The sequence below is a fragment of the Mya arenaria genome, chromosome 13, assembly GCF_026914265.1.
Source record: "Mya arenaria isolate MELC-2E11 chromosome 13, ASM2691426v1".
Taxonomy (NCBI): domain Eukaryota; kingdom Metazoa; phylum Mollusca; class Bivalvia; order Myida; family Myidae; genus Mya; species Mya arenaria.
Genome location: NC_069134.1, coordinates 7,778,200 through 7,795,008, shown reverse-complemented (window position 1 = coordinate 7,795,008; position 16,809 = coordinate 7,778,200). Strand labels below are relative to the sequence as shown.

Genomic DNA, 16,809 nt, shown 5'->3' with positions numbered 1-16,809 from the left:
TTGACCTTTGACCCGATGAGCCCTCAATTCAATAGGGGTCATCTACTGGTCAGACCCAACCTCCAAGACAAGTTTGAGGGCCATGGGTGCAGGCATTGAAGAGTTATCACTCGGACAACCTTTTATCATTAAAGGTCATTGTGACCTTGACCTTTGACCCAATGAGCCCTAAAATCACTGGGGGTCATCTACTGGTGGGGGCCATCTACTGGTCAGGCCCAACCTCCAAGTCAAGTTTGAGGGCCATGGGTGCAGGCATTGTCGAGTTATCACTCAGACACCCTTTAACCAATCAAGGTCCCTGTGACTTTGACCTTTGGCCCGATCACCCCCCAAAACAATAAGGGTCATTATTTTATCATTAAAGGTCACTGTGACCTTTACTTTTGACCCGATGAGCCCTTAAATCAATAGGGGTCATCTACTGGTCAGGCCCAACCTTCATGTCAAGTTTGTTGACCATACCTCCAGGAATTGTTGAGTTATCACACGGACAACCTTTGGTCTACCGACGGACCGCCCAACCTACCAACCGACACGTGCAAAGCAATATACCCCTCTTCTTCGAAGGGGGGCATAACAATAATAAAAGCCATTCATTGACCAGGTAATTCTTTTTATTGCCAGTTTTCGTTTTTCGAATATTCACAAAGCACAATGATCATGAAACCATCCCTAAATCTAGTCTTTAGCAACAACAACTATATTATATTTCCAGCATTTCCTCTTCAGCAACCAGTGCTTCATTTGTAAATTTACCTGAAAGGAAAAATAAATAATATTCTCTCAAGAAGTGGTTACCTTGAAAACACTCAAAATTGCATAATATTGAACACATGCTGATTTACTTGGAAAGCTTTGTCCCAAATGTTAAGGAAATACTTATTCAGTTCCTCAAATCTGATATAAAAACAATTATGGTGAAATTAAGGAAAAAAAACTGCCACTTTATTTAGAAGCTGAATCTTATACAGTGGAAACTCACTAAACCGGACAAGGTCCGGACTGGGCAAAATTTCTGGTTTAGTGAGGATTCCGGTTTAGTGAGGATTTGATGTACGGAGTAAGTTTACTCAAAATATTAACTGGGTTAACCTTTAAAGGCTTTTGTCCTCTAGGGACAGTTCAATTCTCCGACGTTTAGGTTGAGACATGATTAAAGCACTTGCAAAAGTGATAAGCATAATTAAACATTTCTGCGTTTTCATAATTATCTTTTTTTCCAAGTCTTGAAATAAAACAACTCGCGTAATTTAATGCTTGTTTAGTATGTTTGATAGTTTAATTAACGCACCGCTCTAATTTGATTCAATCATTGAAGTCACTAAATGAATGATCACTAAATAACCGTTTCTAGTTCTTTATTTTCTGCAACAAACAAATTAATGTTTCAATCAATTTTCTTTTCACAAGTTTGATTATCGTTTGTTTATCGCGCGACAGTCAATCCACAGCGCATTTTCATCATTATCGATTATCGAGTTAACACAACAATCCAGGTGTAAATTTAACGACGCACCGGCTGTCAAAACAAAGTGACACGCGATTCGCGAATTCCTTATACACAAAATTATTTTGACATGTTTGCTCTAATAAACGTCCGGTTTTGTGAGGTAAAATTACGTTGACAACTAATAATTTTTCGCGATTTTTTGTCCGGTATCCGGAATTCCGGGGTTCCGGTTTTGTAGGGATTTTTTTACATTGAAAAAAGAAGGGGAAAACCGGGACTCTGAAAAAAGTCCGGTATCCCGAGGATTCCGGTTTTGTGGAGATCCGGTTTAGTGAGGTTCCACTGTATATGCATCTGTCAGGGACCAAATCACAACCCCGGCCATTAATAGGTTACTTTAAAAGCTAGCTGTATGAGAATAAAAGTGCTGCTATGTTCATATCAAATGCCCGGTTACAGTGCCAATGGTCATCCATTTTCAGCAGTTTTATATTTATATTGTCACCGTTAAAACTTAGTTTCATGTGAATATATTATAGCCAAAATAAAGGTTTTTGGCCACTGTAGTCTCCAACACTAGTCTATGACAATACATTCTTTTTGAAAATACATTCTTACTAAAAATTGATGATAAAACAAATTAAAGGCATACTGTCCGGAGGGAGATTCTGGGCCCCACCCACAATACAGTCCTTCAGTTCACATCGCTCTCCGAGACCGGCATTGCTGCTGATGATACAACCCTGAACACTGCACCTGGAAGTCACAGACTACAATCTTGAGAAAGGCTATTGTATTACACGAACAAAAATGTCATTATATTGTAGATACCAGGTAATATACTGGTTATTATATCAAAGGCAAACCCAATGTATATCCACAGGGTAAAGTGAAGTCATCATTGCTAAGCTATTTCTCAAGGTGACCAAAATTAAATCAATGCCAAATGATCATTTCAAACATTTTTAGTTTGTTTTAAGTTTCTTTGATTTTAAACATATCAGAGTAGACCAGAAATTAGAATATATATCAAATCTAATATTGAAGAAGTTCACTCAAGAATAAAAGCCTACCCGTCCGCAATCTGCACACGGTCGAGAATGACGGAGTTACTGATTTTGACCTTCTCCCCGATGACACAATTCCGTCCGATGATGGACCGCTTGATTGAGACTTTCTCTGCAATGGCTGAACTCTCTCCTACCAGGCAATCGCTGCCAATCTGGATAATACATGAGGGGTCATCAATACAGACTATTATACCAGTTTTCTAAAAATGATAAAAACAAGCCTTGGCAAATTTTACTGTAATATTTGGAGTAAACAAGTTTCATGAATTTTGTGTTGAATTACCAAGAATGTGATATTCCATTTATAAATACAAATTTGATAATTTACAATTCTAAATATGAAAAAAGATGCTGTAAAACTTTTAACAATGATATTCATTTATGACATCAATTTAACAGTTATAGCATTAGTTCTATGATAAACAAATTTAAATACAATGAAGTTGTTTCATGATGGTGAAGTCATTTAAGATATCAACCTGATATCAACAAAAGATACGAAAGATTAACAGACTGAAGTTATAAATGAACTTATCAGTACAACCATAACTACAATGTATTTGTTTTCCTGTCCATATAACTCCCAATACAATGTCAGCAGCAGATCAATTTGAAATACTTTTGTAAGTCAACCATACTGATTATTCATAATGTGAAAATTATCTTCTCTATTGCAACGAGCAGTTATTCAAACTATTGTTATCATAGAAATTTGTTTTAATTACTATTGATGCTGTGAGTGAAATGTACACAACCACTTAGACATATTAAGTAAAACAAGCTTTCCTTTAACAGACGGTTTGCCTTTCAATGTGGCTGGGAGACTTATGCCAGACATCACACATGACTTGGAGTTTGCCTTTCAATGTGGCTAAAAAATCTTGTCAGACATCACACATGACTTGGAGTTTGCCTTTCAATTTGGCTGAGAGATCTATGACACACGTCATTTATGATTTTGGGTTTTCTTTCTATGTAGCAGAGATCTAGGACAAACATCATTCATACATACCGTTCTTTGCCTTTTAATGAGCCTGTGGAGGAAGTTTTAATATAAGCTCTTATATTAAAGCTATTCCTTTGATCCTTGTTCCAATATACCAATGTGCCCGTGGGATCTATGTTTGACAGACATCATACATTATTAAATTAAAAAATATTAGATTACCTGGGGTTTGCCCTTCACTATGGCCGAGGGATCTATGTTTGCTGCTCCTTTATTGAGGGTTGCCAAGTACCTTGGGATCTGAAATGGAACTTTAACATTTAGGACCTCTGCACATGGCATTCTACACCAGTAACATGGCCTCAACATTTGGGACTGATCTAGTCTTGAATATGCAGGGCGCGACACTAACGGTAACCTGGTGACCTGAGACGCTAGGGAACCTGCCGGGTCACCAGAGAAAAACACTTTGCCACTGTCACACACTGGAAATATGATACATATTTTATTTTTATGTCCAATGAAAAATAAAAACAAAACTATGCTTTATCGATAAATGAAGTTCTTATAAGCAACTTACACACCAAGTTTTATCAATATCGGTCAATGCTAACTAAAGTTATTGGGCAGAAACCATTTTTCTATTTTAAGTAACAGTGACCTTGACCTTAGCCCCTCCCCCCTCAATAGCAATCCCAAGCTAGCTCTTCACATAAGCTACCTACACACCAACTTTCGTCAATATCTATCAATCCTAACTAAAGTTATTGGGCAGAAACCATTTTTCTATTTTTAGTAACAGGTGACCTTGACCTTAGCCCCACCCACCTCAAAAGCAATCCCAAGCTAGCTCTTCACATAAGCTACCTACACACCAAGTTTCATCAATATCTGTCAATGCTAACTAAAGTTATTGGGCAGAAACCATTTTTCTATTTTAAGTAACAGTGACCTTGACCATTTTTCTATTTTAAGTAATAAGGACCTTGACCTTAGCCCCTCCCCACTCAAAAGCAATCCCAAGCTAGCTCTTCACATAAGCAACTTACACACCAAGTTTCGTCAATATCTATCAATGCTAACTAAAGTTATTGGGCAGAAACCATTTTTCTATTTTTAGTAACAGTGACCTTGACCTTAGCCCCACCCCCCTCAAAAGCAATCCCAAGCTAGCTCTTCCCATAAGCTACCTACACACCAAGTTTCATCAATATCTATCAATGCTAACTCAAGTTATTGAACAGAAACCAATGTTTGACGCCCGATGACAACCTCATTCTAATAACCCGGTTTTTGTTGAAAACCTGGTTAATAAAGATTGAGGACTCTAAAATAAACATCTTTTGTAGACAAACATAAATAATTTGGGCCTTCGGACATAATTATTACAAATGAAATAATCATTTACAAAAAAGGCCAAAAAAAATGATTTTTTTCTATGGAAATCAATTTCTTTCAGACTTCTTTCTTTTAAAGGTTTGTCATTGGTGCATCATTTTCTCAACCATTTATGACCATTGGTTTACTCATGTTTAGGCAACCATGGATTTCGTCCTTGCCTATTTTGACTGCATTAATAGTCTGTGTATAAAACGGCCAAATGTATTAAAGATACAAAACTGATTAATTATTTTTATCTTAATTTATCTTACTTAAAGATTCTGTGATAAAAAAATAATTAAATCATAAGTTAGATGTTATATTTATACGTTAATTTTGCATGTCATTCTATAATGGGCTTTAGTAACGCCGTTATGTGAATGACCTCAAATTTAGTATTCAAATTGCGCTATACATGGTCTCACTTGTAAACATGTATCTTACGCAATTTAAGTGATATCATCATAAAATTTTCCGAATTTGTTCTTGGAATATCATTTCATTCAAATACCTTTAAGGGACTGTAAACCAGATTGGCACCAAAAAAGTTTTTTTCTGTAATGAATCTCAGGACAATTTTTTAATAAAATGTTTTATTCTCTGATATAATTGTAAAAAAAAATAATAATACCAAAATGTAAAAAAAAAAATCGTGTCGGAGACCTGGTTCGAACCGGTGTCGCCAAAATTGCAATCCAGTGTTATATCCACTGTGCTACGAAGGCTTACCCTACATGGTTGGAATATTTATGCTATATACCTAACTTGGTAATATCACATGATAATATTGACTAGCCAATCACGCATAAGGAATGAATTCTACTAGGTAGACATACCAAGTAATCTTTTTTAATGGAAAAATACGAAAAAAACGCTGAAAATAAATTAATTGTAAACTATGTGGTACTTCAGTTTAATAGTAAGTTTCAATACATTGTACACATCGATACCAAGTTTATGTGAGTTTTCGACAATTATCTTTTTTTCCCGCTATTTCATCATACGGAGTACAGCCCCTTTAACACATTGTAATACCAAATATATATTCGAAGCCGAAGGCCCAAATTCGCGTGACGCGGCTCATTTTATGGTCAAAAAGCATAACTCTGATCTTTTTTGTGGAAAATGTTAAACAAAATGCAAAATGAACAAAATACAACACTAAACAATAAACCTATAAGCGTGTTAGAGACAATTTCAGAGATGCATGGATGGACAAGGGCAAATATGTATCATTTCCATAAATTTCTGCCTAAAAATAGGAGCTTGAAAAAGCAAGGGCTGAAAAAGACCTTCAAAAAGCCAACCTGTTTATTGGTTTCACAGTACGAGGCTATGGTGTTGGTGCGTACACAAAGACTGCCTGTGACTGTGTAGGCGTAGCATCGTATTTTGTCTCCATGGCAACAGTCCTCCATATCTCCACGGTGATCCACCCAGGTCGACATGTCACGTATTGTGGCTGTCATCGGGTCCTCTGGTATGTAGCTTAGTATATCTGGATAATTGAAAAAACATAAACAGAATTTAAAGATTTAATGCAGTCTGAAGTGGTTTTTATTTGTACCTTTGACATCTTACAGTTCCAACATTTTCTCCATGAAATTGAGCAGAAGCAATGATTATTTACAGTTGAAAGGAATAATATAGTTTTTAACATTAAAAAGACTGTTTGCAAAAAAAAAAAATCCTTATAACTAACAGTAATTAAAAGAGAGCCGGCAAGCAAACACCAAAGCTTGTCTGATTAGTCTTTATTAGTGGAATAAGGCATATAACTGGACAATTATTAAGGAAAGAGTAAGGTTTGCAGGGCAAACATCATGGCTTGTCTGATTTGAAGTTCAGTAACTGGTAAGGGGTTTATTTGACAAATATAAAAGCAAGAGCTATGGGCCTTGCCACACAAGTAAATTTAATCACTGGTAATATCTTTACAAAGTTTCATATCATTGTCTTAAACCTTTCTTTAGTTATGGCAGACATCGCGAAACCTGACAGTCCTGACTGTTTAATTTTGACTTTGGCCGACCGAACTTGTGATGTAAAATAGTGAAGATATAATCTTTATCAAGTATCAAACACTGCTTAAAAGTAACAAAAAAAAAAGGTTTTATAGAAAATCTTGTTTTATCAATGATATTATCAAATAATCATTTGTTTACAAATCCGATGTCGTATTCAGTATGGTAGATGTTGGCGGAACTAGTCATTTCATATCATTGTCATTTCGTACCCTCAAATGTTTTGTCATTTCATAACCTTAGGATAGTCATTTTGTGCCCGACAGCCTCCAATATTATGACAGTCAGAATGACCGACACTTTTTCTGAACCTTCGCAATATCTGATAATGGCCAAATTCAAGTTTTGCTTGAATTTGTCCAACTATAAAGGGGCTTCAGTTATTTAAACCAGAGACATTGGCATTGCTATACATGTGCATTTTGCCACAAGTAGCATGTTTAATGTGACCATCTTCATTGGTTAATATTAATCAAGTTATAGGTTTTGCACAACTTTAACAAACTATCAAGGTGCATAACTTGAAAATTGTTAAAGGCTGATCTATTGACAATGATGTTCATGTGTGTATTGTCTCTGGAAACATGACAAAGTGTACCAAGTTCCATTGAAATATCATAAATGTTTTTTTAAGTTATGGAAAAGGTTAAAGTTTTTGCAAAAAGACGCTGACACCAAGGCTATGACAATAAATCAACTGTTTTTCTTCCAAAAAACAGACCAGCTTAAAATGAAATACCGGATTGGACTGGCTCTGAAATCACAGACTCATTGGCTTTGGGAAGGTCTTGTTTCTTTTGCTTGTAAAACTGCTTCCTCACCAAATGTGGTATCAACTCTCCTTTTATTGAAGAAATTTGTCTGGAAAAAAAACATAAAAGAAATTTTATCAAAAAAAAGTTTCATTCAAAAAGGGCACCCATGACTCTTTCAAAATGGTGACATCAGACAAGCAACATTATTTTTAATAGTAAAGCGCAATCCACTGATTTCTTTCTTTTTATTATTATCTTACTTGTATCTTAATCTAGCCACTCAAAAAAAGATTATTCAAGTAATGCATGTTTAACAAAAGTATCACTGAAAGCAATGAATGCTCCCCATATGTCGATTTTTTATGAAAAGGAAGAAATTGTAATACAATGTGTTGGTAGTAGGTTGAACATAATAGCATTAATATACACAAACTGGAAAATTTCATAACATGGAAAGATATGGTCAGGTTTAAGAATTACATTTTCAAGTTAATTTCAAGCATTGAAATAAAAAAGCAGCAATTGAAATTAACAAATATCAGTAGAAGAGGAACGTTGTATTATGGAAAAATACTAGGTTAAGTGGAGACAACAAAATAAATTTGCAGGGTAGTATTATTATTCTTTGGTACTACACTGCTTCTCATTACCATCTATTTATAAACTACCAGCTCACTAAACCAAGAAAATTAATGACCCTCGAACATTAATGATTTCAGAGTACATGTACCAAGATGAATCCCTCAAGTACAGTCCAAAATATGGCCTGGACAAGCACCCATTACAGAAAAAAAGCAGATTAAGGGGAGATCACAAATAAATATGAGGAATAGTATAGTTATTTTGGTACTGCACTTCCTCTTATTTCCATCTATCTATATTTTTAATTTCATTTCAATCCCATTAGTTATTAGTACTTTCAGACAAGCACCCATTATCAAAAATATCATGTTAAGGGGAGGTATCTGAGGGAAGGTAACTAACACCATGCAAGGCAGTGTTATGGTTCTTATGTACTGCAGTTCCTCTTATTGCCATATATATCTATATTTTAAGATTCATTTCAATCCCTTCTGTACTTTCAGAGATATGACCCAGGCAAACTCCCATTTTTAAAATATATCAGATAAGTTTCAGGGGGAGATAATGGAAAATGCAGGGCAGAATTATGGTTCTTAGGTACTGCCCTTCCTCTTATTGCCATCTATCTTCATTTCATGTTTCATAACAATCCCTTTAGCATTTTTCAAGCTATGGCCCAGATAAGAACCCATTATCGAAAAATATAAGGTCAAGGGGAGATAACTATTTTTAGTAACTAGATGCTATATAACAGTGGCTTTCATTTATTAATATAGGATCATTTACAAAAGCAGCTTATTTTTTTTTTATCTCATTTGCATGGTAAAAGGCCTTGAAATTGGCACATAAATTATAATGTATAAAATAGAAATGCTCTCCGGAAAATAAATAATAATTATTGTTGTTGTAATTCCTAGCTGTTACAGCTTTAACACCTCAAGTAAATTTGTGGGAGCATTTGGCAACAGTGTTCAATCTACAAGACTTTGACATACCTATTTTCTGCTAGATAATCTACAACCCACTTCTTGATTAAGTACAGGTGGCAGTCAGTGAGATTTGAGCGAATTCGAACATTGGGATGTCTGAAATGCATATATAATATACGATATGGCAGCTATAACATTCATGCACACCTTATTGTAGATCCAAGATGTGTTAAGGCAACAAAAGCATGGCAAACAGTTCATAAATGTTCATCGTGAGTTTTTGGGGGGTTTTTCATCAATAAAAACAATCCACTAAAAAATGTAAATGTGACTTATTGTGTATGTGCTCTTTTCTGTGTTCAATAGACGATACTCTTGATGAAGGAAAACAAATACATGGAATCTATTATACATAAAGATAAAAGTAGTTGCTTTTATTATATTTTACAAAATTCAAAAATGATCATGAGGACACTTTATATTTTAAAAGAACTGTATCATATATAACATGACTCAAAAAGATTTTTTATGACCAGCAAACAATAATATTGCTATATTTACTTCTTGAAGAGTGATTTCCTGAATTTGATTTTATCATCATCCATGTCTGCTAAGTCAGCTTCTGAGGTCATGAACAACACTCGGTTTCCATTGTCTTCAAAGCCAATGAAGTCTCGCTCTGAAATACATTTCATACTAAAAAAAAATCTGTTTCTATAGATTCTTGGTATTAAAGAAAGTGTTAAAATCAAGAAAGTGTGTTTTATAAGTGCTTCCAAGATAAATATCTTGAACAAGGTACTAATAGCTTTTTTGGCATAGTATTTATTAGAATGATTCAATCTTAAACGATTGTAAACTTCTCAGAATAATTTTTAAAAAAATCTTTCTTGTGCCGTATTATTTATATACGAGGTTGGATCAGAGCGTCCATGGTTCAATACCAATTCAAAACTTTGGCATGCAGAACTGGTTATCTTCTAGGAATGGTAAATAGATTTTAATCACGTAAAAGCATTCAGCACTTTGATCAGTCATTGTGTATATGGAAAGAGTGCTATAAAAATATGGTATGTAATAATATGGTAAACAATATACCAATGTCACCTTTCCACCCTCGCTATGTAAAATAAATTTTACCTTTACCTTTGTCTTATTATTTTGTACCTGAACGCTTCTTTGTTTTGGGACCGGGTGCAGGAGGGGTATCTGGCGTTTCTGGCTGACTGCACAACAACATGGTGACAGTAGCATCGTATGTACGGAACATGTTCGCAATATGGTGCAGGCTCACATCTGTGATCAGGTCACAGCTTACAACCAGGACATCACGCTGTCAATAAAAGTAAAAAAAAACAACACTGTCTCAGAAATATTATCTACAAATACTAAGTAGGTAAAACTACAACAAATGTTAAAGCCATTAATATGATATTCTATATCTTCATTCATTCTGCTGCTTTTACAATGACCAACAATTACCCATGGAATCACCAAAGATTTAAGCAAACCAAAACTTTGCCTATACTGGCACATAAATGTTAATATAATTGCACATAGAAAAAAACTAATAACATTTCTACTCTGCATCCTTAAGCACAACTAAACTCAGTCAGAATATATATATATATATATATATTGGGGGGGGGGGGGATATATGCCTTTTGAACAATGATTGTATGATATTAGGAAACCTTAATTTTGTCCCTGATGTGTCTGAGAGTGTCTGCAGTTCCCATGTAATCCTGGTCAGGGATGCTGACGATATCTAACCTCATGGCCACCCCACACATCTCAAGCAACTTCTGGGTTTCGGCTTGGTATGAACTCAAAACAACCACTATTGCCTCTGAAATAAATGACAATCATATGAGTGCATCAATATCAAAATGACAAAAATCATTATCAGATAATTGTATTTGATTACTTGCTAGTCTTCAAACATGATTGTGTATTACATTGATTCTTCAAATATAAATGAAAACAAGAGGGCCCTAAAGGCCCTGTATCGCTCACCTGATCCAATTTAAGTGTGAAACAAGAGATGTTTGTCAAACATTATGCCCCCCCCCCCCCCCCCGCCCCCTGAGCGCCATGTTGTGAGGATTATATGGACAATTGAAAGAAATATGCATGGACCGAAATGACAGCTGATTTGTCGCTAACATTGTATGCCGTTGAGGCAGTTTTAAGATTATGACCATTCAAAGTTTGAGGATAGAGTGTGTTATGACCATGACCTTTGACTCTATGACCTCAAAATCCATAGTAGTCATCAGTTGGTCACCAAAAATCTAAATGTTAAGTTTGAGGGCCATGGGTGCAGCCATTGACAAGTTATCACACAGACAACCATTTTTCGTTCAAGGTCACTGTAACCTTGACCTTTGATCCAATGACCCCTTAAATCATAAGGGGTCATCTACAGGTCAGACACAACTCCAAGTCAAGTTTGAGGGCCATGGGTGCAGGCATTGTCCAATTATCACTTGAAACATTTTCGCATTCAAGGTCACTGTGAACCTGACCTTTGACCCAATGACTCCTAAAATCAATAAGGGTCATCTCCTGGTCAGGCCCAACTGACATGTCAAGTTTGATGATCATAGATTCAGGCATTGTTGAGATATCAGTGGGAGAAGATTTGTTAACTTTTTTGCATTAAAGGTTACTGTGACCTTGACCTTGGCCTGATGACCCCCAAAGTCAAGAGGGGTCATCTACTGGTCAGGCCCAACCTTCATGTCAAGTTTGATGACCATAGGTCCAGGAATTGTCGAGTTTGCTTTCAAGGTCACTGTGACCTTGACCTCTGACCCCTTAAATCAATAGGGGTCATCTACTGGTCAGGCCCAACCTCCAAGTCAAGTTTGATGGCCATGGGCGCAGGCATTGTTGAGTTATCACTCGGGCAACCTTTTATCATTCAAAGTCACTGTTACCTTGACCTTTGGCCCAATGACCCCTAAAATCAATAGGGGCCATCTACTGGTCAGGCCCAACCTCCAATTCAAGTTTGATGGCAGTGGGTGCAGGCATTGTCGAGTTATCACTCAGACACCCTTTTACCATTCAAGGTCACTGTGACCGTGACCTTTGGTCCAATGACCCCCAAAAACAATAGGGGTCATCTACTGGTCAGGCCCAACCTCCAAGTCAGTTATGAGGGCCATGGATGCAGGCATTGTTGAGTTATCACTCGGACAACCTTTTACCATTCAATGTCACTATGACCTTGATCTTTGACCCGATGAGCCCCAAAAACAATAGGGGTCAGCTACTGGTCAGGCCCAACCTCCAAGTCAAAAATGAGGGCCAAGGGTGCAGGCATTGTCGAGTTATCACTCGGATATCCTTTTACCATTCAAGGTCACTGTGACATTGACCTTTGGCCCGATGACCCCCAAAAACAATAGGGGTCATCGTATGATTAGGCCCAACTTCCATATCAAGTTTAATGACCATAGGTCTAGGCATTGTTGAGTTATCACTCGGACAAGCTTTAAAATTATTTTACCATTAAAGGTCACTGTGACCTTGACCTTTGACACGATGAGCCCTAAAATCAATAGGGGTCATTTACTGGTCAGGCCCAACCTTCATGTCAAGTTTGATGACCATACGTCCAGGAATTGTTGAGTTATCACTCGGACAAGCTTTGGTCTACCGACGGACCGACCGACCGACCGACATGCCTGTGCAAAGCAATATACCCCTCTTCTTCGAAGGGGGGCATAATAAGTGTTTTTAGGGTGAGGGCAATTGTGACAAAACTCTTCCCTTCATCTTCATTTCAGCTACTTTAGATCATATAAGTTAAAGTAAGTTGAATTGGTTATATGGGCTTTACCGCATACCAATTCAGGTTATATGGTGCCAAACAGGACTAAAGATTTGGGTTTCACATTTCATTCACATCCAAATATAATCATGAGGCAAGGAGTTAAAACATTTATACCTGTTGGAATTAAAAAATATTTTACTTAGATCCTTCCTAGTAACTAAGTTTTTTTTTTTAATATCACGGATGATTTTTTTAATATCACAGATGACCCAGTTGCAAACCTTACCTTGCTGTAATAAGTACATTCTGACCAGGTTTCATATAGATAAAGTAGAAAATATCGCCTCAACAGTGTTTTAACAATGTTTTCTATGATTTGACTTCATGACCTAGTTTTTGAACTCAGGTTAACCAGTTTCAAACTTGACATAGACTTCATAAACACAAACATTCTGACATAGTTTCATGGTGATTAAAGAGAGAATGTAACCTTTACAGTGTTTACAAAGTTTTTCTATGATTTGACCTAGTGGCCTGGTTTTTGACCTCTGATTACCCAGTTTCAAACTCTACCTAAAGATCATCAAGAATAACATTCTGATCAAGTTCCATGAACATATGGTCATAAATGTGGCCTCTAAAGTGTTAACATGCTTTTTCTTCAATTTGACCTAGTGACCTAGTTTTTGACCGCACATGACCCAGATTCGAACTTGACCTAGAGCTAATCAATATAAACATTCTGAATAAGTTTCATGAACATACAGTCATAAATGTGACCTCTAGAGTGCTAACAAGCTTTTCCTATGATTTGACCTAATGCCCCAATTTTTGACTACACATTACCCGGATTCCAAATTGACTTAAACATTGTTGATATAAAAATTCAGACCAACTTTCATGAAGATACAGTTATAAATGTGACCTCTAGAGTGTTAACAAGCTTTTCCTTAAATTTTACCTGGTGACCTATTTTATGACTGCACATGACCCAGAATCTAACTTGGCCTCAAGCTAATCAATATAAACATTCTGATTAAGTTTCATGAATATACAGTCATAAATGTGACCTCTAGAGTGCTAACATGCTTTTCCTACGATTTGACCTAATGACCTAGTTTTTGACCACACATGACCCAGATTTAAACTTGACTGAAATATTATTAATATAAACATTCTGACTAACTTTCATGAAGATACAGTTATAAATGTGACCTCTAGAGTGTTAACATGTTTTTCCTTAAATTTGACCTGGTGACCTAGTTTTTTACCGCAGATGACCCAGATTTAAACTTGACTAAAAGATAATTAATATAAACATTCTGACTTACTTTCATGAAGATACAGTTATAAATGTGACCTCTAGAGTGTTAACATATTTTTCCTTAAATTTGACCTGGTGACCTAGTTTTTTACCGCAGATGACCCAGATTTAAACTTGACTAAAAGATAATTAATATAAACATTCTGACTTACTTTCATGAAGATACAGTTATAAATGTGACCTCTAGAGTGTTAACAAGTTTTTCCTTAAATTTGACCTGGTGACCTAGTTTTTTACCGCAGATGACCAAGATTCGAACTTGGCCTAGAGATCATTAATATATATATTCTGACTAAGTTTCATGATTTTACAGTCATAAATGTGACCTCTAGAGTGTTAACAAGCTTTTCCTTCAATTTGACCTGGTGACCTAGTTTTTTACCGCAGATGACCAAGATTCGATCTTGGCCTAGAGATCATTAATATATATATTCTGACTAAGTTTCATGAACTTACAGTCATAAATGTGACCTCTAGAGTGTTAACAAGCTTTTCCTTCAATTTGATCTGGTGACATAGTTTTTTACCGCAGATGACCAAGATTCGAACTTGACCTAGAGATCATTAATATATATATTCTGACTAAGTTTCATGATTTTACAGTCATAAATGTGACCTCTAGAGTGTTAACAAGCTTTTCCTTCAATTTGACCTGGTGACCTAGTTTTTTACCGCAGATGACCAAGATTCGATCTTGGCCTAGAGATCATTAATATATATATTCTGACTAAGTTTCATGAACTTACAGTCATAAATGTGACCTCTAGAGTGTTAACAAGCTTTTCCTTCAATTTGATCTGGTGACATAGTTTTTTACCGCAGATGACCAAGATTCGAACTTGACCTAGAGATCATTAATATATATATTCTGACTAAGTTTCATGATTTTACAGTCATAAATGTGACCTCTAGAGTGTTAACAAGCTTTTCCTTCAATTTGACCTGGTGACCTAGTTTTTTACCGCAGATGACCAAGATTCGATCTTGGCCTAGAGATCATTAATATATATATTCTGACTAAGTTTCATGAACTTACAGTCATAAATGTGACCTCTAGAGTGTTAACAAGCTTTTCCTTCAATTTGACCTGGTGACATAGTTTTTGTCCGCACATGACCCAGATTCGAACTTGACCTAAAGATCATTAATATTAACATTCCAAGTTTCCTGAAGAAACAGTCATAAATGTGACCTCTATAGTGTTAACAAGCTTTTCCTTAAATTTGACATGGTGACCTAGTTTTTAACCCCAGATGACCCAATATCGAACTCGTCAAAGATTTTATTAAGGGGAAACATTCTGACCAAGTTTTATTAAGATTGTGCCGAAATTGTGACCTCTAGCATGTTAACAGTCAAATTGTTGACGAAGACGGACGGCGGACAACTATGATGGACGACGGACACAGAGCGATCACAATAACTCACCTTGAGCACTTCGTGAGCACATTTCTCGTATTCCCAATAATGAAATGGTACATACATGTAACTAAGTTCTAACAAATGATGTCAAGAAATAATCAGGTAGTATGGGTTAACACCCAGGAAAGATACTTGTTCTTAAACACTTGAAATGTCCATATCTCATACATGCCATATTTCTGAGAGGCTTCCCAGGGGATTTTGGTCTGAATTCCAGGGGATTTTGATATTACATCAGGGGATTTTTACGCAGCAAAATTTAGCACAATATCTACATTTATGATATAAGAATAAATACAGAAACACACTCTAATTACAACAATATCTGGACTTAGTAATCATGTTCCTTCATGGAATTTCACACTCATAATAATTATGTATGCTTTCCACTGTCAACCTTCAGCTAGTCTCTAATTTTTTAAATTCCAGGGGAAATGGATCCTCCAGCAGGAGACCAGGGGATGGGTTGGAATTCTGGGGGATTTCCCCCCATCCCCATCCCCGGAGATATGGCATGTATGATATGTTTGTTGCAATTAGGGTTTTTTAATTCTGTTACTTCTTCATCGTTGCTGCGTTTAATAATATTTTTACTGTAGGGTAGGTGATGCAAACACAGTGAACATTTAATCTTTTGTCATTCCTTTTTAAACAAAGCATACCCTCAAATCCAGCTCTCTGTAGCATGTTGATGGGATACCATAGCATTGGTTTGTTTCCAACAGGCAGCAGGGACTTCGAAGTTTGTGACACCAGGTCTGTCATCCGTGACCCTCTTCCCGCTGCTAAAACTACAGGCTGGAACTCCATCAGACAAATGGTAATTTATCTGCAACTGTTGGGTAAACGTCCATAAAAATATTATATTTCTATCGTTCTTGGGCTAAATGTATTCAATATTCAAATGGTACGAATGATCTGAGTACGAAGTACAGTAAATATACTTTCACATATAACATTTACTGCTGCTTCATTCGCATAACAAGAACAGAAATAAGCATAAATTATATCGAAAATAGAGTGGTAAGAGAATATATTGGTTTCTACCTTGAATAGATAAAAGTGTATTACAACAGCTTTTCTCTGATGCAATGTGTACGAAACGGTACGAAACGACAGTACGGCACAGTCTTTTTGTGA

The 16,809-nt window shown here is 36.1% G+C and overlaps 1 protein-coding gene across 1 annotated transcript; it reads right to left on the bottom strand.

Annotated features, from left to right (window-relative positions):
* Nucleotides 1–599: 599 nt before the first annotated feature.
* Nucleotides 600–16,806, bottom strand: LOC128213494 (translation initiation factor eIF-2B subunit gamma-like). Its single transcript, XM_052919237.1, has 12 exons — nucleotides 16,717–16,806; nucleotides 16,332–16,504; nucleotides 10,834–10,988; nucleotides 10,307–10,472; nucleotides 9,701–9,818; nucleotides 9,206–9,295; nucleotides 7,613–7,734; nucleotides 6,157–6,347; nucleotides 3,692–3,769; nucleotides 2,527–2,675; nucleotides 2,106–2,209; nucleotides 600–759 (listed from the first exon to the last, which is right to left on the bottom strand). The coding sequence occupies exons 2-12, from the start codon at nucleotides 16,477–16,479 to the stop codon at nucleotides 707–709; spliced, it is 1,374 nt and encodes a 457-aa protein (XP_052775197.1). The 5' UTR covers nucleotides 16,480–16,504; nucleotides 16,717–16,806; the 3' UTR covers nucleotides 600–706.
* Between the last annotated feature and the right edge of the window lie 3 nt (nucleotides 16,807–16,809).

Coding starts and splice junctions, on each gene's coding strand:
- LOC128213494 (XM_052919237.1), bottom strand. CDS start 16,479: ATGGAGTTCCAGCCTGTAGTTTTAGCAGCGGGAAGAGGGTCACGGATG. Junction 2,676..3,691: donor TAGTGAAGGGCAAACCCCAG/GTAATCTAATAT, acceptor TGTATTATCCAG/ATTGGCAGCGATTGCCTGGT. Junction 760..2,105: donor CCAGAATCTCCCTCCGGACA/GTATGCCTTTAA, acceptor TTTTCCTTTCAG/GTAAATTTACAAATGAAGCA.